Source organism: Rattus rattus, chromosome 2 (genome assembly GCF_011064425.1).
Source record: "Rattus rattus isolate New Zealand chromosome 2, Rrattus_CSIRO_v1, whole genome shotgun sequence".
NCBI classification, from domain to species: domain Eukaryota; kingdom Metazoa; phylum Chordata; class Mammalia; order Rodentia; family Muridae; genus Rattus; species Rattus rattus.
This window is the reverse complement of record NC_046155.1, coordinates 39,778,178-39,799,780: the sequence shown is the minus strand read 5'-3', so window position 1 is coordinate 39,799,780 and position 21,603 is coordinate 39,778,178. Positions and strand designations below refer to the sequence as shown.

The 21,603-nt window shown below is 45.2% G+C and overlaps 1 protein-coding gene across 3 annotated transcripts in view; it reads right to left on the bottom strand.

Moving 5' to 3' along the window:
• Entpd1 (ectonucleoside triphosphate diphosphohydrolase 1) overlaps window positions 1–21,252 on the bottom strand; it is a 78,822-nt gene extending 57,570 nt beyond the window's left edge. Inside the window, exon 1 of one of the 3 annotated variants that reach the window (XM_032891940.1) lies at window positions 21,115–21,252. In XM_032891940.1, the coding sequence (XP_032747831.1) occupies window positions 21,115–21,130 (16 nt within the window). In that variant the 5' untranslated portion in view covers window positions 21,131–21,252. Of the gene's footprint in view, window positions 1–20,137; window positions 20,596–20,619; window positions 21,076–21,114 lie in introns of those variants that run through there. The other 2 variants (XM_032891942.1, XM_032891941.1) reach the window with 2 other exon arrangements.
• Between the last annotated feature and the right edge of the window lie 351 nt (window positions 21,253–21,603).

Here is a 21,603-nt window from a genome sequence, read left to right as displayed (position 1 = left end):
GTTTTATTCTCAAATATTCATCTGATAGTTTTATTTATTCACTTTACATTAACAAGATTTTTTTTCCATTTTTCAAATAGACTTGACACTTTCACTTGTGATTAATTAGAAAAGAGACTCAAAAGAAAAGAACAAAACCCAAAAGAACAAAAGCAATAGCCAACAAGGATCACACACACACACACACACACACACACACACACACACACACACCCCTAATTTGGAGAGCATGTGAAATAAGAGTTCCAGCAATTAGAATGTGTGAGGAATGCACTGAAGCCAGGAACGCAGATATGTGAAAGTTCCTAGGCTGGCCAAAAGCAGAGAACACTTAGAGAGACTTGTTCAAGGCTTTCTTTCAAAGCAAAGCCATAATAAGATGTAGACACACACCAAGTGAGACCTTTGCAGCCAGGAGATGGTCTGAAGCTCTCCAGAGGTGTCCAGTCACTTAGAGCGGCTGTGTTAGTCAGATACCCCATGGTGACCAAGTCGAACACAACTTAAGAGAAGGGAGACTTGTTTCTGGTTCGGTTTCAGAGGAATCACATGACTATTTGGCTCCAGGAGCTGGGGCAGAACATCCTGGCAACAGGACATGTAGGGAGGTTCCCACCGTATGGCGGGCAGGGGGTAGAAATAGAAGAACATAAGAGGAGGAACAGGACAAGATAGAGCACCCAAGGGCATGGCCACAGTGAGCTAATCTTACAACAAGGCTCCCACCACCTACTTTCACTGCCTCCCTATAGTGCTACCATATCAGATGTCCAACAAGAGAGTAGCCATTTGATTAGAACTCAGTTACTTCCCAAAGCTCCTAAGCTGGAAGCCAATGCCCCTCACCTGAAGCCAAGGGGGACATTTCATATTTAAAACGCAACAAAGTGGGTTGGGGATTTAGCTCAGTGGTAGAGTGCTTGCCTAGCAAGCGCAAGGCCCTGGGTTCGGTCCCCAGCTCCAAAAAAAAAAAAAAAAAAAAAAAAAAAGAAAGAAAGAAAAAAAAACGCAACAAAGTGCTCAGGGAAAGAGTTAGTTTTAGGTGTCTTGAGGTTAGGAAATGGCACACAAGGAAGAGCCAAGACAGCATCACTCCAAGTATCTGAGGGCCCCAGCCTTGGGAAAGGGATTTACATATGGCGGAGGCTCTCTGTAGTACAGAGGGAAAAACTAACTCTGACAACAGGAAGGGAATGTAACTTGGAAAAGACAGAATTTTTCTAGCTTTGTGAGATAACCGGGCAGAGTGAGGAAAGCTTTTTAAGAATTCAGTAGAAAAACCAACCAGAAAAAGAAACTGAACTGTGTGTTTGACGGTTAGGCACGGTAAAGGTTAATTTTCATGGCCAACTTGACCGGGGCCACAGATCTGAGGGCTCTGTGGGGTCATTTCCAGAGACCCACCCCGAGCATGGATGATTCCAGCTTCTCGGCTCCGAGCTCAGGGTGAATAAGGGAAAGTCTGAGCCCTGGTGTTCTCCTTCCTCTGCTTGCTGGCCCGGACCAAAGACCAAGCTGTGCCTCCCATGCTTTCCCACAACCCATTCCTCTGAACTGTGACCCAAAATGAGCTCCTCCTCCCCTGAGCTGCCTTTCTGTTGGGTGTTTGGTCACGGTGATAAGAAAACTAATGTAAAAACCGATACATTCTCTACGGTGCATATAAATCATGGGTGGTGGTACATCCAATATATTGCACAAAGACTAAAGAAGAATGAGGAAAAGTCTTCAAAGTCAAAAGCAGAAATCTACAGGAAGAAAACACACTTAGAAACAAAGCAAGCAAAGAAAGAAGTCAGTCACAGTCACTATGCTATACCAGGGTTGTTGAGTCTGTGAGAGCAGAAAGAGTGTGGTGTTGTTTAAGGCCTCAGAAAATAAAGCCAGGCTTTTAAAAATGTATCCAAAATAACCAAAATACGGATCTGAGAGAGGACTGGGAGTGAGAATGGAGATGGGTGGGGGGATGGGGGATCTCTGAGACAAGCTGGAGTTCTAGGATGGGGAAGGCTACAGGGAGTCTGTGGGGGTGACCCTAGCTGAGACTGCTACCAGTGGGGGATGTAGAGACTGAAGTGGCCATCTCTTCTACCCAGATAGGACTTCCAGTGGAGAAAGGGGGACATCAAGCCACTCACAAAACCTTCAACCCACACTTTGTTCTGCCTATAAGATGCACAGGGATAAAAATGGAGCAGAGGCTGAGGGAATGGCCAACCAGCAACTGCCCCAACTTGAGCCCCATCCCCTGTGAGACAGCCAACCCCGGACACTGTTAATGATGCTCTGCTGTGCTTGCAGACAGGAGCCTAGCAGAACTGTCTGCTGAGAGGCTCCATTCACAGCTGATGGAAACAGATGCAGAGACCCACAGGGTTTCTTGTGAAGTAGTAAGGTATAGAATTGAGCGAGGGGGGGGGGTCAAGGATACCACAAGAAGACCTACAGAGTCAACTAACCTGGGCCCATGAGGGCACTCCCAGAGACTGAACCACCAACCCAAGAACACACAGTGGCTGGACCTAGGCCTACAGATTTGGGGCAGATGTTCAGCTTGTCTTCATGTGTGTCCCCTAACAAGTGCAGTGAAGACTAGCTCTGACTCAGTTGCCTGCCACTGGATCCCTCCCCCCTTACTGAACTACCTGGTTGGGCCTCAGTAGGAGAGCATGCTGTTAGGCCTACAGAGAGGATGTCCCAAGATAGGGTAGCACCCAAGGGGGCCTTCCCCCTTGTCTGAGGAGTAGGAGACGGAGTAATGGGGGTTGGGATTTGTGAAGGTGGAACTCGGAGGTGAGGAGGGACAGGCCTGGGGAGGGGAGGGGTCAGAGGTCGGGATGCAAAGTGAATAAAAAAAATCTATTTTCAATAAAAGAAAAAAAGTTAGCAAAAAAAACATTGATCATAAAGTCAAGGAAATATCCTGGAAGGTAAACACATGTGTGTGAGCGCCATGACAAAACAGAGCACTGCTGTGTGTGAGCACCACAATGAAACAGAGCACTGCAGTGACTCAGAAGGCTTTGTGAACACAGAAAGCGAAGGGAAGAAATCAGAGATGAGAGAAATTTCCAGAACTGAAAGATGGGAATTTCTGATCAGGAGGGAACAAATGCTCCCACACAATACACAAATCACAAAATGGGTGGATCACAGGGGACAGGAGCTAACTTGGGCCAAAACACATCACCGTAAACTTCTAGCACATAAAAGACTAGAAATCAACACAAACCACCAAGCCTTCTACATCCTTTCCGGAAGCAGAGGGTGGGTGGGAGCGCTGGGACAGGAGACCCTAAGAGATGCAGGCGCTTCACCGCATCTTCCCTCCCGTGCTCGCCCGCTTTCAGCAGTTGCTGAAGGGGGCTCCACCCAGATGAGGCTGGGAACCTAGAAAGAGGAAGAGATGTTTGGTGCGAGAGTCAACATGGGCTAGAGGCCAGCGGACAGGGAATGACAAAAGAGCAGCCAGCTGACACTGAACAGGACAAAGACTCAGAGGGAGATTCCAAAAGTGAACAGACAAGGAGAGAATGGGAAAAGTAAAACATAGAACAAAACCAAAGCCACAGAGGGAGGATAAGACACCTGTTACGTTACTGACCATCGAAATTAAACTAAATGTGGATTTAACTTGGCTTAGGAGGGGAAAAAAAAAACCAGTTCCAAACAGAAGAGCCAACTAGGCACGCAGAGAAGCTGGCCTTACTGGCGGCAGAGGGATAAAGGCAGCAGGATAAAGGAAGCACAGGAAGGGAAACCTAAGGGGAAGGAAGACTTACTCAGGTGCTGACGTAGGCAGGGAATGCTAGCCTACCTCAGACCTGTCCATCACTGCCTGCCGGGAGATGGCTTGGAGGGTGAAAGGTTTGGCTCTCGTGACAGGAAAGCAGCAGCTACCTCAGCTGATGCTGAACAGACGCACACGTCAGACGACCCTGTGCAAAGGCTAAAGGCAGCCCTGGTCGGGAGGCAGAGGTAGGAGGGGAAACTGCAGCTCACTGTCCACTCTGTCCACTCGAGTCTAAGCTATACACTTGCATTGCTCTGACATGAGATACTGATTTTTTTTTAAGGAAAAATATCCCAACCATCTATCAAATTAAACTTCCTGGAGACTCTGAATTAAGTGATGCCAAGGTCTGCTCTGCCCTAAACAGTCACTCGATCCCTGTGTCCTTCGGTGGAGCCGCTGCTCTGGGCAGGAGACTCCAGGTGGCTGCTGCCAATCTGACTATGACTTTGCCAGTTATTTTTGTTGTGGTGGTTTTAAATATGTGACTTTTCCCAATAGTCCACAGCCTTGATGGTAAAAGAATTAGAAACCCGCTTCTGGACAGCCCCGCCCTTCTCACAGATGCACTGCATCAAAACACAAGACTTTCTGAGCCAACCTCTTTGATTCCATCATTTCGGTTCCTTTAATGCTTTTTGTCTTCATTCAAATCCAGATGTATTTGCTTCTCGTTTCTAGAATAATTTTCTGAATGGTTCACAGCTAAGCTCTTGATATTCTATGATGATATTAACTCGCAGGGAGAGACTTTGCATGTTTGTGGGCTGGTAGAAAAGTTACACAAATACTTGAAGGTCAGGCTAATAAGCAAGTCATCAAGTTTTCTATAATCCTTTTTTTTTATTTTTCCGGAGCTGAGGATTGAACCCAGGGCCTTGTGCTTGCTAGGCAAGCGCTCTACCACTGAGCTAAATCCCTGACCCCTTCTATAATCCTTTTAACTCTGATTAATTTTTACTAGTAAATTAGTACTTTCTGATTACCCTAAATGAAAGCTATTTCTAAGTGGCACTTAGTATTTCTTTTAGCAGAAAAAAATAATATATGCTTGTTAAAATTCAGAAGGTGCAAAAAATATCAAAGAGAAAAATAAAATCTATATAAGCAATCTGTTTCGGTATTTTCGTCCTTTTGGTCTTCTTTCTGTGCATATTTTATGTCAAGGAAATTATTTTCTAGCCAAGGTCTTGACTGCTCACTTTTACCTGGTCCTCATTACAGTGCTTTCCTTTAGGCTCACATCGCTTTCTCCTGATCTCCTCCGAATATGCTAGGTTATTTCCCTCTGTCACTCTTGCAGACAGCGTGCCAGCACATGTCCCCAGGGAACATTTATGCACGCACTCTGGAGAGCTTTCTTGGACAATTTTTGTAGGGTCAGGGTCAGGATAATAACAATCTTCATGCCTTAGATAATTACAGACAAACTACCATTCAGAAAAGTTCAACTTACACTTTTGCCAACTTGAGAAAGTTCATTTTCCTGTCTCTTCAGTGGTGCTGATCGTTAAGAAACGAAAAGAAAAAGAACAGCAGAAACGCTTCCCTGTGACATGCTTCCCTGTGACATGCTTCCCTGTGACACGTGAACACAGTGGCTCACTGTTGCAACTGACTGGGCTGCCATATGATGGGGACATTCAAATTCTTCCCACAGTCTTTAGCCACTGAGACTTCCTCTCCCTCAGCTCTGGAACAGCTCTGTAACACGGGTCAATACCCAGCGATCAGGATGGTATCCAAAGCATTAATTGGTAGGTTTTGATTTAACAGCAGATTTTAGCCTCACAGAAAAAGTAAAGGGCCTGCTGCAGGTTGCGTGCTGCATAGCTCAAGAGGTGCTGCTCACAGCACGGACCATCCACGCACCCTGATGCTAACCCACGCACCCTGACGCTAACCCACACAGCAACTGCTCTGTTTGAGTGCTTGGGAGTCACAGGAAGTACTTCCAGACTATACCTGGGGAGAAAACTGCAATATTTGCCTTGATACCTTGAAAATCTGTATGTTAATAGGACAACTCATAAGAAATGCCAATCATTTAATTTTGACATACAAACTTGTCTACTTAAAGTGGACCAACCTAAAACTATATTATTTTCCAGGTCTTCTGTGCAGACCTGATGGCCTGCGTTTGATTTCCAAAACCAACATTAAAAGTCTTGACGGCATATGTGCATCTGTAACCCCAGCATCCCTATGCAAGACAGGAAACAGAGACAGGAGAATGCCTAGGAGCTCAGGGACCAGTGGGACTGGAGTACAAAGTTCTGCAGAAACTTCAAGAGAATCCTGTTTCAGCAAGGCGGAAGGAGAGCATCAACTCCAGGAAGTGGTCCTCTACCCTTCACACATGTACTGTAGCTTATTGTGCATGCACACACTTTTTAAAAAAAAAAAAAATCAGGGAAATCCCAACAGGTGAATCAAAGAATGGCCTGTGAGGGATGACTTTTGACTAGGGGGAGAACATCTATAACCCTAAGGATATCTGAGAACCATTTTCTCTGTGGGAAAAGAGAACCTCAGTTGATCACAGGGCATGCCATGGTCATGGATAAACTGGACTGGCTTGTCCTGAAGGCTGATATACTGCTTTCACAGAAAATGGTATAATCTGGTGCCCATGAACATCATAGAACTGTAAACCTTCCTGTAAGAGCTTCCATCCTAAATGATTTCACACGTAGTTGATGGCAGGAGCACAGATAGGTTCTGACAGATAGCACAACAGACTATCTGCACCAAAGTGGACATCGGTTGGTACTGAATGCCCAGAGCTCATTTCCTCTTCTTCTGACACCAGATTTTGAAACTTCCTTTGAGGAACCATGTCTTAACCAAGTTTTTGAAATGTCAAAAATTCTTAGTTCTTGGACAAAGGAAATTTTTTTTGGCAGAAATGAGGGAAATAGAGCAACAGGACCATCTCCATAGAGAATCTCCACCAAGTGTCTTACAAAGGCCACTTAGTGACTGCCACAGTTCTAAATGCCATACTAACCTAGTGACCTCTACGGTTCTAGATGCCATACTAATCCCCCAGTTTCACCTAATTTTGATCCATCAGCATCAGAAAAGCCAGACCCCACCATCATTACATCATTATTTCTTCTCTTCTTCTTCTTCTTCTTCTTCTTCTTCTTCTTCTTCTTCTTCTTCTTCTTCTTCTTCTTCTTCTTCTTCTTCTTCTTCTCTTCTTCCTCTTCCTCTTCCTCCTCCTCCTCCTCCTCCTCCTCCTCCTTCTCCTCCACCTCCCCCATTCCCCTCCTCCTAGCACTCTGCTTGGCACCCTAGGACACAACATACTCCCTTAGTTTATCCTCCCCTCCACACTCCCAATACATACATATGGGGTTAGGGCTGACCTTTTGGAATATTCCAAGGCTCAATGCCCCAAACCTCTCTGCTTTTTTATCTATACCTACTTCCTTGGTTTTTCTCAACTAGTTTCATTGCAGATAATCCAGGTTCACTGAACTTAAATGTTTCCACATTACCCAAATTATTATCTCTAGTTCAGTGTTTTCCCACCTGCTCCAGATTTCTGCATATATCTTCGTGCTGTCTCTGCTATCTTCATATTAAAATTGATGTCTGCTGTGGTTTGACTAAAACTTCCCCCATGAGTTCCTTCATGGGTTTGAAGACTTGGATTCCAGTTGGTGGTATCATGTTGGGAGGTGGGAGGACTTTTAAGAAGTAGGGCCTAACTGCAAGTGGTAAGCGGATGAGGGGCCTGGTTAACTGCCCTCTGCTTCCTGACTTGGGGAGAGCTGAGGAAGCTATGCCACAAGCCTCCTAGACCATGCAGGCCCCTCCACCATTGCTTTCCCATCAAGACAGTCTACATCTCAACTGTGAGTGAGCTCAAAGAAATGCTTTTTGCCTGAAGTTGCTCCTGTCAGGAATTTTATCACATCCACGTGGAAAGACAGTAGCCTGGACTAAACATATCGAAAACAGCATTTCGTCTTCCCGCCCAAACTCCTTCCTATTATAGTCTCAAAGCAACTCTATCCTTCCAGTTTCTCAGAATATGCCAAATCCTCCAAGTCAAGCTTCTGTCTCTCTTTGTGGTTCAAATCCAATTGGGAAGTTTTACAGCCTCCGTCTTCAAAATAGATACAATGCATTTGTTTCTCGAGATTTCTCCTGTGGCCACCTACTGCTGGGGACCTCCCCTCATCTCTGCCCTGCTTCACTAGCCAGGCTCTCTCCAGAGTGATCCTATTAAAACACAGACTGGGCCAAACCCCTTCTGTGCTCAGCATCTGCTGGGATGTTTGTTTCTCTGTGAATACGAGCCAGGGCCTATCATAGGCCCCCGAGGACCTAGAGTCTATCCCTGGGCTCTGACTCCTCCTGAGCTATGCTGCAGTCCTTGTTTCTTACACTTCTCACTTCTCTTTAGGACTTTGTAGCTCCTGGTCCCTCTGCCTAGAACGTGTGACCCAGAACCTGCCACAGGACGTCACCTCTGCCATGCCTTGTCTATGTTTTCTTCTGGGCACAGCTCACTGAACACACGTACGCTCTATTGTTTACTGTCTGCCTCCTGCAACCCTAGAAGATAAGCCCCCAAAGTGAAGGGTTTTTATTTGTCTCCTGGGGTAGCCTCTGCATCTAAACCCGTGTTTGGCCCGCACTTTGTTCAGTAACTGCAGTCTGATGAGTGAATACTGGGCCATCTTCCATCTGCCGGCTTTTATGATCCAAATGTGACCAAATTTACTCTTTGTTTGGTCTAACTAATTTCGCTCTAACACCTCCCTTCTTACATGAAGCCCTCCATTCCTACTTTATTGATTTTTGTACCTTAATCTCTTACTATGGATAAATACTCTGTGAACTCTGTCTATACCAACAACAGTTGTTAAGTTCCAAATCCCACAATCACGTCACTGTATTTTCTCCATTGGGAACGCACTATTAGAAGGTTCGTTGGGTTTTTCCCCTTTACATTTATTTATCTATCTGTTGAGGGCTATGTGCACTCCACAGCAGACATGTGGAGGTCAAAGAGCAAATTACAGGGTAATTGGCTTTCTCTCTTTAACCATGTGAGTCCCCAAAAATCAAACTCATATGGTCAAACCTTATATATTAAAACAAACCTTATATTTTAAAAAAGAAATGTGGCTGAAGAGATGGCTCAGTGGTTAAGAGCACCTTAAACATTTGAGTTCAACTCCCAGCCCTCACATGGTAATTCAAAGTCATCTGTAACTCCAGTCCCAGGGTATCCAACGCTCTCTTCTGACCTCTATGGGCTATGCACATGGAACAAAGACATGCATACAGGCAAAGAGCCCACATACAATAAATAAATAAATAAATAAATAAATAAATAAATAAATAAATAAATACTTTCCAGTAAAGGTGACAGATGGAGGAGAATGTCACCTCCATTGATAGACTGATATAAAGGAGGACAGAAAGGGAAATCTTTAATTTCTACTGGATAGGAGAGGATCTTGCTATGAGAAAAAACAAGCCAAAGTTTCCATGGAAGCCAAAATCACTGCAGCTGAATCAAATTTGATGTTGGCACTAGTTAGGGAAATTGACTGGTGTAGAGGAAAATCTCAGGAAAATACTACTGAAATAGGGTGGAAAATAAATGAAGGGGAAAAAGAAAGCATAAGGAAGAAATAAAAAAAAAGATGAAATTCAAAGACATCCAAATAATACGCTCTTGGAGTTAAAATAAAAGGAGAGGGCAGTGACCAGAGAGATGATGGGAGGATTTCCTCATCCCCAAGAACACCTGCGTTTGGAAAACAGCGGGGGTTATCCTAGGCCAATCTAAATAAGGCCAATCAGCTACTTTGCCACAAAAGTAGTAACACTGAGATAGAGTTCACTGCAGACAACCTTGTCCTCAGCCTCTCTACAGCATCAGCTTCCCAGACAGTGGAGGGCCCGCCCCAGTGACGTGGCAATGAAGACTTCTGTTCTGAAGACAGCATGCTGCTGTTCTGCACAATCATCATCTTCCTGGGAAGTTAATGTGTTATGCTGAGAGGATAGATCTTCATGAAGAGATGCAGATTAGGAACTCAAGGATGCAGTCAGCATTCTGAGAAAAGAATCACGCTGAACACCAGCACATTCCTTCAGAGAGGAGTCTGATTAGTAACAGCTAAAGAGGAAGACCACTGTGGATGGTGACTGTGTTCCCAGTACTGATGACCACTGTGGATGGTGACTGTGTTCCCAGTACTGATGACCACTGTGCATGGTGACTGTGTTCCCAGTACTGATGGCCACTGTGGATGGTGACTGTGTTCCCAGTACTGATGACCACTGTGGATGGTGACTGTGTTCCTAGTACTGATGGCCACTGTGCATGGTGACTATGTTCCCAGTACTGATGACCACTGTGGATGGTGACTGTGTTCCCAGTACTGATGACCACTGTGGATGGTGACTATGCTCCCAGTACTGATGGCCACTGTGGATGGTGACTATGCTCCCAGTACTGATGGCCACTGTGGATGGTGACTATGCTCCCAGTACTGATGGCCACTGTGGATGGTGACTATGCTCCCAGTACTGATGGCCACTGTGGATGGTGACTATGCTCCCAGTACTGATGGCCACTGTGGATGGTGACTATGCTCCCAGTACTGATGGCCACTGTGGATGGTGACTATGCTCCCAGTACTGATGACCACTGTGGATGGTGACTATGCTCCCAGTACTGATGGCCACTGTGGATGGTGACTATGCTCCCAGTACTGATGGCCACTGTGGATGGTGACTATGCTCCCAGTACTGATGGCCACTGTGGATGGTGACTATGCTCCCAGTACTGATGACCACTGTGGATGGTGACTATGCTCCCAGTACTGATGGCCACTGTGGATGGTAACTATGCTCCCAGTACTGATGTTGACAACATGCACAGATTAAACATTTAAGATAAAATAGAAAGACACAGGAAGCAGGTGCTCTTAAGTCCTATCTTCATAGCTGCTCACTTGTGCTTCAATTCTGAGGTACAACTGAAAGCGGGGTGCTTATCTTTTCAAAGTTCCACAGATTTAAAAGTAAGACATCCATCACCCACGTCTGTGAAGCTGTATACATGATGATGAACAAGCAAAGTTTGTGTCAAAAGAGAAAGGGAAGTAAAAACGAGCATAGACTACTTCAATCCTTCCACCAAAACAACAGTGCAAATTCACGTCAAAGGCCAGTGGTTTAAATGGGGAATAAATGCACTGGAAAAAAGATGGACAGTACATATGACCAAAAGACTCACAGAGATCTGCCCACCTGCCTCAGAAGGGCTGAGGTTAGAGTTTGTGCCTGGCTCCAGTTAGACTTACAAAGACATCAAAATGACAGGAGAAACAATAAGTTTGACAAAGGAACCTAAACCCAGTGGCCTGAAAACAATCAATGTTCCTGAGAAAGTTAAAGATGCAAATAAAATAAGAGCTACCACCTGCTCATGGATAAGAAGCCATGATTTGTTCGTCTCTTTAAATCGTAGTCCTGGAGACTGCCTTCAGCTTACAGGACCTCTATGTATCGCTGAGCTGCAGCCCCAGTCTTTGCTAGCGTTAAAATGGCAGTCTTCTCCAAATACACTTATGCTCAATGCAATCCTTATCAAACACTCAAACAGCTTCTTCACAGAAATTAACAAGATGGTTCTAACGTTCATTGGAAAATGCAGGAGACACAGAGTAGCAAAACAACCTTGAGAAGGAAAAACAAAGCTGGAAAATTCGCACTTCTGATTGTGAAGTTCCCTATAATGTTATAGTGACCAAGACGGTCTGGAGCAAAGGTGGGAGGGAGGATCAGTAGCCAGAACTGAGACTCCAGAAACAGACTCTCGTGTATGCCAAGACACTTCACCGAGGAAAACAACAGTCTTCTCAACAAACAATGCTGGGCAACTGGATATTCCAGAAGAAGGGTGGAGAGAGGAAGAGAAAACCAGAAAGAATTGGAAACCTACATATAGGGATAAAAACCATTAAAAATGCTGACAAAATATAGGAGGGGCAGAGATGTCTCAGAAGTTAAGGACACTTGCTACTCTTTCAGGGGATCCAGGTTTGATTCCCAGCCCACACATGGGAGATCAAATCATCTGCAACTCTAGTTCCAGGGGATCCAATGGCCTTTTGTGGCCGCCTTGCACACCGCGTGCATGTGGTACACAGCTATGCAGGCAAAATAAACATACGAAATAAAATAAATAAAATCACAAGCATAAGTGACTTCGTGGATTTGGATTAGGTGCCAAGTTCTTAGATATGACACCAAAAACATGAGATACCAAAGAAAATAGGAACTGCATATCATTAAGATGTAAAAAATTTTGTGTAGCAAAGTTTTTTTTTTAATGGAAAGAAAAACCACAATACAGAAGAATATTGAAAGTCATACATTTGAACAAGAGGAATTTGTAAAGAATCATTGCAACTCAATAATAAAGTCACTTTTAAAAATAGACAGTCCAAATGGACATTTCTTCAGAAGATGCACAACTGCCCAGAGGTCTCACGAAGAACAACATCAACCACTGGAAACAAGCCCTGCGGCACATAGACGCCACACCGCCTGTTAGGAAGGCTCTAACCAATGACAGACAATGACGAGTACGGACAATGGTGCGGACACTCTAGAAATCACACTCTGGGGGTAAAATGGCACACCTACTTCGGTAAACAGTCTCTCTGTGCCTCAAGTAAATAGACACAGACACTACTGGACAATTCCACTCCAGCTTTAGCCCTACGGGAATTAAAGGTATTGTCTACACAAAAGGTTGTTCAGGTACCGTCCTTCACAACAAAAAACAGGATGTGAAACAGCCTGCCAATCAGGTGAGTGATGGACAGATAGCTAACATGAGATACACCATGGGCTGTAACAGACAGGACCTAGCTGGTATAGGCAGACCTACGATAAAAACTAGACCGTGTGAGCCTAGGGCTTGGAAGAGGGCAAGGGTGGACGAATAGATGGGAAATTGGGGTGATTATTAATGGATATAGGGGCTTTCAAATAATAAAATGTGTTGAAACTGATTGTGACAATCATCCACAATTGTGTAAATATTCTAGCACCAACTGAACCATAGATCTCAAGTGCATGAGTCTCATGGTACGGAAACCATATCTCCAAATGACAAGACCAACATGCAGGATCTGAGTCTGAACTCCACGCTTCCCAACTGAGAGGCATTGGTTAAGTAGCTCACTGCTCTCCGCTCAGCTATCAGTGAAGGAGCCAAACAGAATGGCACCAATCTCTGTGGTGTTTCAAAACTGAACTAACATCTGTAAAGTGATAGAACAGTCTGTGACCCACATCCATCTATACGGTAACTAAGGCAATTTCACTCCCACTTATTAAATATTAGTGTCCTAATAACGGCTGCTGACACAAATTAGCACAATTTATTCTCTCAAAGTACTTGGAGTCGGGGCTTAGGGAGATGGCTCAGTAGGTAAGAGTGCTTGCTGGGAAAGCTTGGGAACCTAAGTTCAAATCCCCAGAACCCATGTAAAAGGCCACGCATAGCTGGGAATGCCTGCCTTCAGCTACAAAGGTAGGTGAGTACTGGGAGCTGACTTGCCAGTCAGACAGCAAGTTCCTGGTTCATCCTTTAATATATAAGGTTGACAATTTTTAAGGAAGACATCAACATGACTTTTGGGCCTTCGCCTACAAGTGCAAACACGCACACTCACACACACACACACACACACACTCACACACTCACACACACACACACAACAGTGAATACCCATACACTGTAATTTCACTTAGGAGAAAAATATAATTGGAGATGAATTCCAACACAATTTAAAAGATTAAAACTGATTAATATCAATTTTATGTTTTAAAAGTAATATATCCATGCATATTCATAGGTTTTTAAAAATTCACCATCTGTCCATTTACAAGGATATTTCAGATATTATAAAGCCATATTCTCTAAACACTAAGAAGCAATTGATAAATTAAGAATAATCTAAACAAAATAAGAATTTTTTAGAACTTGAACCATTATATAGGTTTAAAAGGCATTTAAAATACAGTATCAAACTACTCATAAACTACTAAGCTGTGTACAAAAATATGTTGGATCTCGTCACAAAAACACTATAAAACGTTATGAAGACACTAGGGACAGATTCCACAGAACTCCTGCAAGTGCTGCACAAGTTAAATGTCTTCAGTGATGGATCACTCACAGAAATTAAATTATAAACATAAAATGCAAGGTAGTAATAGGTGAGCAGAGACTGTGGACATTATGCAAAGACTGAGCACATGGTGTGAAAAGTACCATAAGGATTCTAGAGGCCTGGAGAGATGGCTCCGCGGTTAAGAGCACTGACTGCTCTTCCAGAGGTCCTGAGTTCAAATCCCAGCAACCACATGGTGGCTCACAGCCATCTGTAATGGGATCTGATGCCCTCTTCTGGTGTGTCTGAAGGCAGCGACAGTGTACTCACATACATAAAATAAATAAATCTTTTTTAAAAAAAGATTTCTAGAATCTTTAAAGAAGAATTATGAAGACTCTTAAAGTAGATGCAATTAATTTTTTAATCAGTCACTAATGCTGTCAAGGATGCTGGAGAACAGGAAGCAGCTGTGGCACAAAGGGCCCACGCCTTGGGAACCAACTTGGCTTTGGGAGGGCAACTTAGCGATGGCTATGGAGAGTTTCAGAAAACGTTTACAGGTTTTAAACTAGAACTCTTACTTCTGGGATTCCAGCCTCATAAGGTGCACCTTTACTTAGGGAAGAAGTCCCTGGGCTGATGTTTATAGAGGATGTTGCAAAAGACGGAACTTGTTAAATCAGCTACGTAACTAAAAAGTGTGCTAACCCAGGCTGTGCTACCTAATGGAAAACACTTGTGGTTCACACGCTCACTAAAAGCCAGAGTTCAAAACTGTAGACAGCCGGATGATCACGACGCTCTCACGAGTTTTAAGGCAGCACCAAGTAGAGGTGAGATGAGAGGGGTGGCCCAGTCAGCTTTCTCAAGGGCCTCTCCTCACCCTAACCGGGTTACATGGAGTCCTCACTGCATGCAGTACTACACGGCACCCATGTGGACACTGAGCAACTCTGTACCCGTGCTCTGTATGAGGCCAAAAGAAACATCTCTGAAATCACTCCTTGAATTTTGACCACAAAAAAATAATTCCTTACATTCCTTCATGTCTTCTACTTTCTCGTATTCTACTTCAAAGGCATTAGTCTATTTCCCCCCATTTTGTTTTGAAATGTCATTGTTACTCACTGTCTCCTTTTGTAAAGCATGTGTGTGGCCGGGTTTGGTGATACACGCCTATAATTCCAACACCAAGAGACTGAGGCAAAAGGATCACAAGCCTTGTCTGGGGTCAGGGTGTGTGTGTGTGTGTGTGTGTGTGTGTGTGTGTGTGTGTGTGTGTGTGTGTGTGTTGATTTTTGTCTAGGTCAAAAATTTTTTACATAAAAATGTTTTTAACTCAAAGGAAACACCTCTTTGTGTTGGGCAGATTCTATAATTTGGTCTCTAACCCCTTTGATACCACCGGACAGAAGGCAGATTGTGTGCAGGTCAGACGCCCTCTTTCACAGCTTCATTTCTCCAAACCTGAGGGAACCTCAGCATTCCTCTCCGCACCCACTTTCCTATCTTTGCAACTAGGATCGTTCCCACCCTATGTGTGCAGTGCAGACACTGTACCCGGCATGCTGTGCCCACGCTCAGAGCCCGAGTCCCTGCAACCCCCAGCTCCCCGCACATCCTAGATTCAACACAGGATTCTGCAGGCAGCCACACATGAGCTTCCAGCCCTGCTCAAGCTGAAAGGGGAGAATGAGAGAAGCTTAGTGAACCTGGGAACTGTGGGGAAACAGAAAAGTTGAAAACAGGGACTGGAGAGATAGCGGAACTCTTAGGAGCTGTTTTTGGAGAGGACCTGAGTTCCACTCCAGCACCTGTGACAGTGGCTCACAGGTGCCTGGACTTTCAGCTCCAGGTGATCCAAGGCCTCTGGCCTCTATGGGCACCTATGCTCACTTGCATACACCCACACAAAACCCACACATGTACATACTTAGACGTAATAAAGCTTTTTAAAGCTGAACATATTTTTTTTTTCGGAGCTGGGGACCGAACCCAGGGCCTTGCGCTTCCTAGGCAAGCACTCTACCACTGAGCTAAATCCCCAACCCCCAAAGCTGAACATATTTAAAAACTCTAACAGAAGGCCTTTCTGTTCTGCAGTAGGTTGTGTGCTGAAGGTACATGCTTGTTCCTAGATCATGGCAAACTCGAGGCCAGAAACTCTGGTTGTAGGGCATGTGTTTTTCTGCACCGAAAGATGAAGTAGGCTTCCTGTTATCCTGCAACGGCATAGCGAGTTACTGGCTCCACAGGGCAGCTCAGGGAGTAGAGGGTAAAGAAGGGGAGGGGTTCATCTACCGGTGCCAAAGTAAACAGAGACTAAGACATGCTTGACCTTGTAGAACTGCCAGTCAGGGTGGTCAACGAGGCCATCGCCACCTGGCCGGTGGAAGGAATGCAGGACCTCAGCCTCACCCCAGAGCTTCTGAGGAGACTCTGAATATTAAGGTCTTCAATGATGCACGTGTCTAACGTCTGAGAAACACAGACCCAGAAATACACACAGAGAGAGACACACTCGCATGCATGCACACACAGACACATATAGATGAAGACAGAGACACTCACATGCGTGCACACCACACACACACACATACACACACATGCACACATACACACATGCACACATGACAAAAACGAAGCTCATGCACCCCCTCTTCTGTCGAATCTTCAAAATGTCTGATGACTCTTCACCACAATCGCTACTCTTGGTTTTGGCCTCTCCCCAAAATAATTGAAGGAATAAAGTCTACATAATTTTCCACAGGCCTTGCCATCACCCTAGACAAGCTGACCTGAATTAAACACTCATCCCTTGGTCACAAATACTGATTACAGAGAAGCAACTGTAACGCCTCAGAGGGAGAGAAAGACTCTGAAAAGGTGTTTTAGCCAATGACAAGCAGTACAAGTTCATGCTGCCAGAGAGACCTCACCGCTTACTCTATCAGTGTGCAGGGAAATCATGATTAAGGAAATCATCTAATGTGCCGCTGATCACTCTGTAAATGTTTATTTAATTGCATGACTGGTAATCCTAAACTCAAGGTCAAGACTCAGGTCTGCAATTCTGCCTTTAAATCTACAGGATGAGAGGCAAATAGGTCCTGCTCAGAACGTGGAATAGAGCTTCAGTCCAGGCTGCAGCCTAGCAAAAAGAAAAGTTCCTTTGGCGCTGGTGACTGGGGAAGGAAGGGGCTTTCTGTGGGCACTGAACTTCATTTATCTTTCTAAGTCCAGCTGAAAGCAGCCCTTTCTTTAAGACATGTTCTGAGAACTCATTTCTGAGTTGTGTTCCTCATGGCCCTGTCTTTGGACTGGTCTTGTGGCTCTCAGGAGGAAGGACTCATTTGTTAGTTCAAACTTTACAGACTGACTACATGGTCAAAAATGTCCCCTCTGCCTCTTACCAGTTGTGTGACTTTGGCTAAGTGACTTCCTTCTATAACTGTGACATGCATAAATCCATACCCAAGAGCTGTTGTGGAGATTATATGAGACAACATATATGAACCACTACAGAGTCAGGCACATGATTATTGATGTTAGCTATTATTAGCACTTGACAGACTCTGGCTTCTATTAGAATTGGTTTCATATGTCTCCTTTCCCTACTACATCATGTGCACACTGTTTATATCCCAAGGAGCTGGCAAAGGTACTTACAACTGGCAGACAAACAATATTTGTCAAATTGCTTTGAAGGTATGCCAGGAAGAGGAAGGGGGAGGAGGGCACTGGGAACCAACAATGTACAATATGATTTTACCCAGGGCCAGACTCGGCAGTGTTTGATTCTCTTTTGTTACCACAATACACTGCTTCAGACAGCAAAATTTCTATAACGTAGGACTAGAGAGGTGCTATTTATCAAAATAAATGTTTTGTTCAGAGACAGCAAAGGTATGCTAGGACACATCTAAAAATATCCAGTTTGGTCCCTGACTGAGGGGACTAGAGGTTGAAGTTCATCCAGAGCTGGATGGGACAAACTGGGTGTCTTAGCATGAAGTCACATAATTAAGACCATCAACCTAGGGTCTCAAGAGATGGATCAGCACTCACTGCTCTTCCAGAGGTCCTGAGTTCAGTTCCCAGCAACCACATGGTGGCTCACAACCATCTGTAATGGGATCTGATGCCCTCTTCTGGTGTGTCTGAAGACAGAACACACATACGCACATACGTGTACACACACGTGAGTGCACACACACGCGCGCGCACACACACACACACACACACACACACACACTTTTCAGTATATCTAGAGAGAACAATGTCTGTGGACTGCTTAGGAGTTATTTGCATCAATGTGGGGGAAACCCCATGACTAATTCAAAGGCTCCTTGTAGCCCTTCTGACTCAGAATGAACATTGACTACAATAATAATAGTCTATTAGATACTGACTGAGTTCCTACTAAGGAGCCCAAGGTGCCCATGGCTGATAAGAACCTTCTGGACGTAGACAAACGTCTAAGGAGCACCTGTAGGCAGAGCACAGCATTTGCTGTGATGAGATTAACTTCAAGGACTTGTCCCCGTGGCTTATGTGCTACACATACATAATAGGGACATCAAAGACCAGTTGAGGACCTCCTGTGGTAAAACTACCAGCCCAACCCAGGCCACAGACTTGCTTTGCGGCTCTTACTAAATCAGTAACCTAGCGAGGTATTCTCTTCTCGGCTGAGGCTGCTTTGTGAGTACCCAGCTGCCTTCTGCCCGCTGTCATGACTGAGGCCTTTTTCCACCACTCTGCCTGCATGGACAACAAAGTGTCTATGCCTTTCAAGACTTAAAAAAAAAAAAGTGCACTGGATATTATACTTCCAAAGGTGAATCCAGAAACTAGAAACTAGCATTACAGGCTGGAAAATGTCATAGAAAGAAGGTAAATGAACACTATGAGCGTTAGCATTTAGGCTAGGCTCCGCCCCACAGTTACCTGGCAACAGCCAGGTGTACCTGACTCACTGTAAAAGGGGCTACTCGCCCCTTCCTCTCTTTTTTGGTCTTTGCTCTTTCCTGCTCCTTACCCTCTCTCTCCATTCCCCTTTCCCCTCTCCACGTGCTCATGGCCAGCCTCTCCTCCTCTTCTTCCTCCTCTTCCTCCTCCTCCTCCTTCCCCCCCTCTCTCCAATCCCCTCTCCGTGCCGCGAATAAACTCTATTCTACACTATACCGTCCTGTGGCTGGTCCCTCAGGGGGAAGGGATGCCTCAGCATGGGCCCGCAGAGGCACCCCCTTCCCCCACACCATACCGTGCCTCCACCAAACATCTGTCTGGCTTCTCTTTCTTTTTATAAAACACAGCGATGAGTGACACCTTAAACAGTAAAGGTTAAAGTGACCAATGCAGGTCCTGAGCTAAGCCAAAGGATGAGAGAAAGCTTCAGGGGGAGAGAAGGAAAATCTAGGCGCACGAGCAGCAGCCTGTGTTTATTGAGCACACAGTCTCCATTGGGAACTTCGTGTAGATCATTACTTGGTCCTTACAACCCTCTGGGGCCAGTATTGTTCTCTCCATTTCACAGGTGAGAAAGTTGGGGCCCACAGTCAAAAACGATGGAGCTGCAATTCAAACAGAGGTGGGATGGCTCCAGGATAAAGAAGAGGTCAGCTAGGCCTCCAAGATGGAGGAAAGTGCCTTGTAGCTGACTGAGCGAGCAGGAGGGAGGCTGAGGTCCCTGGGGAACTGAAAGTAGCTTGGTGAATACTTGCTGGGGGTGGGGACACATGTTCAGAAGAGAAACCAGAAGTAGAGGAGCTCTGGTTAGACCTAGACTTTTTGACACCTAGACATTGGATTCATGAGGTCTAACCCCTCCAAGCCTCAGATCCTCCCTTTTGCAAAAGACCATATGGAATAACAGTGTCTGCCTCTCTCCCATAACGAATGACCATCAACACCAACTGAGATCGGTGGCGTAGACTTCACTACAAAATACAAACTCCTTCACAGTCGAGATTGCATCAGTCTCCTCCCCACTAGCTTCAGAGATGCACAAGTCTAGAATCCAGTGATCCAGGCTTCCTCCCCCACTTCCTAAGTAGCCTTGCCTGCGTCTACAGTTGCCACTTCCTAGGTACAGGATCCTAAGGTGAGTTCCGCCCTTGCTTCCTGCACTGACTCTTCCAGGAAATGGAGGTGATAAGGACACGCTTACCTTATATGGATGATGTGAGGGAAACTGCGTAGGGAAGCTGTATGGGAAAAGGAGCACAGGTCCCAGCACACAGTAAATAAAGCCTTAGCAAATCCACACAGCTTTGGTCTGCTTTACTTAAGAAGAAATCTGTTTGCTAGTTCTCTAGTCCCTGCACCCTATGTGATAGAAATCTGTGAGCCTGTTAGAAGCTGGCGGACGATGAAGTAGGTTCGCGACCCGACATTCCCCCTTTGTTCCTGGCTCCCAAGGACTGGCAAGCAACTGGCTCTCCGTCCTGGCAGAAAATGCCCAAAAGAGGTAAAAGGCAGAGACTGCACACCATTTGTGCAAACCAGTCTGCCCTTGTGGTTCGTAGGCAAAATCTAACGTGGTCAGTCCGATCTGACCTGCTCTTTTTAAAGAAACTCTTCCTTTCTTCCTCCACCCCTTTCTCCCTCTCGGGGACAAGCACACTCCCCCACACAGCTCAAGGAGCTTACGGCATTTTTACAACACGCACTCTGGGGTCCTGTTGTGACAGCCTCTTGCCACATTAACTTGCCTGTCCAACTCCCCGCAGAGAAGGAGCAGAGTCTTTGCTAATGTCCCAGCAGGAAAGAACGCAGGAAATTCGAACAAAACAAATCTACACGCAGAACCCAACATCTGCAAGCCAGGGACCCAAACCGACACTAGATGACTCCGGACTGTAGATGAAGCAGCTGCTTCTTTAGGTACAAGAGGATTGAAAAACAGTTACTTGTCGCTTTAAAAAAACACATCTGCATACCAATTAATTATGAATATTCATCGACTCCAGCCTACCCTAGAGCACTGCAGCCCTGAGCTCTGTCTGCTTCCCAAAGCTTCTCCGCCTCGCCCGGGAGAGTGGGCGTTCATTCAGGCGCTTTGCCTTTGCGTCTTTCAAGTACTTGCTTTGGGTCTGGGCTTTTTTCCCCCCTGAAGGGTTCGGATCAAATCAGTTCTGGTCTTACCCTTTATATCTTCCATAAGGGGCAGCTTTTTGTTTTCTTCCTCTTCCCTCGTCTGTCTTGGGTGTTTTTGTTTTTGCTGCCTCTGCTTGCTGTGGTGGCTTTCTGTGAGAGAGGTACTCACGGTTCAGAGATATAACAGACCCTAGGGCTTGTGGGAGGGGCTAAATTGGCCAGCCCGGTTTCGGAAGGAACCTCAAACCCGATGTCTTTTTCATTGACTAGAAATACTGATTGGGAGAGGAGCCGGGCAGTTCATTTCCCTAGTTACTCGAAAGCTCACTAGGGTTTGTAATTTCTTTTGCCTGGGCTTGAAGTAGTATGTGTTCAAAACTCACTCTCTCCTTCCCCTTCCTTCCTCTTTTCCTCCTTTATAGATCTCTCACCCTCTCTGTTACAAAATCTATTTTTCTCCCTTGAAAAAGACATTTCTACTACTACCAAAATAAATGAATAAATAAAATAAATAAAGAGGGAAAGCTCCTCGTGCTA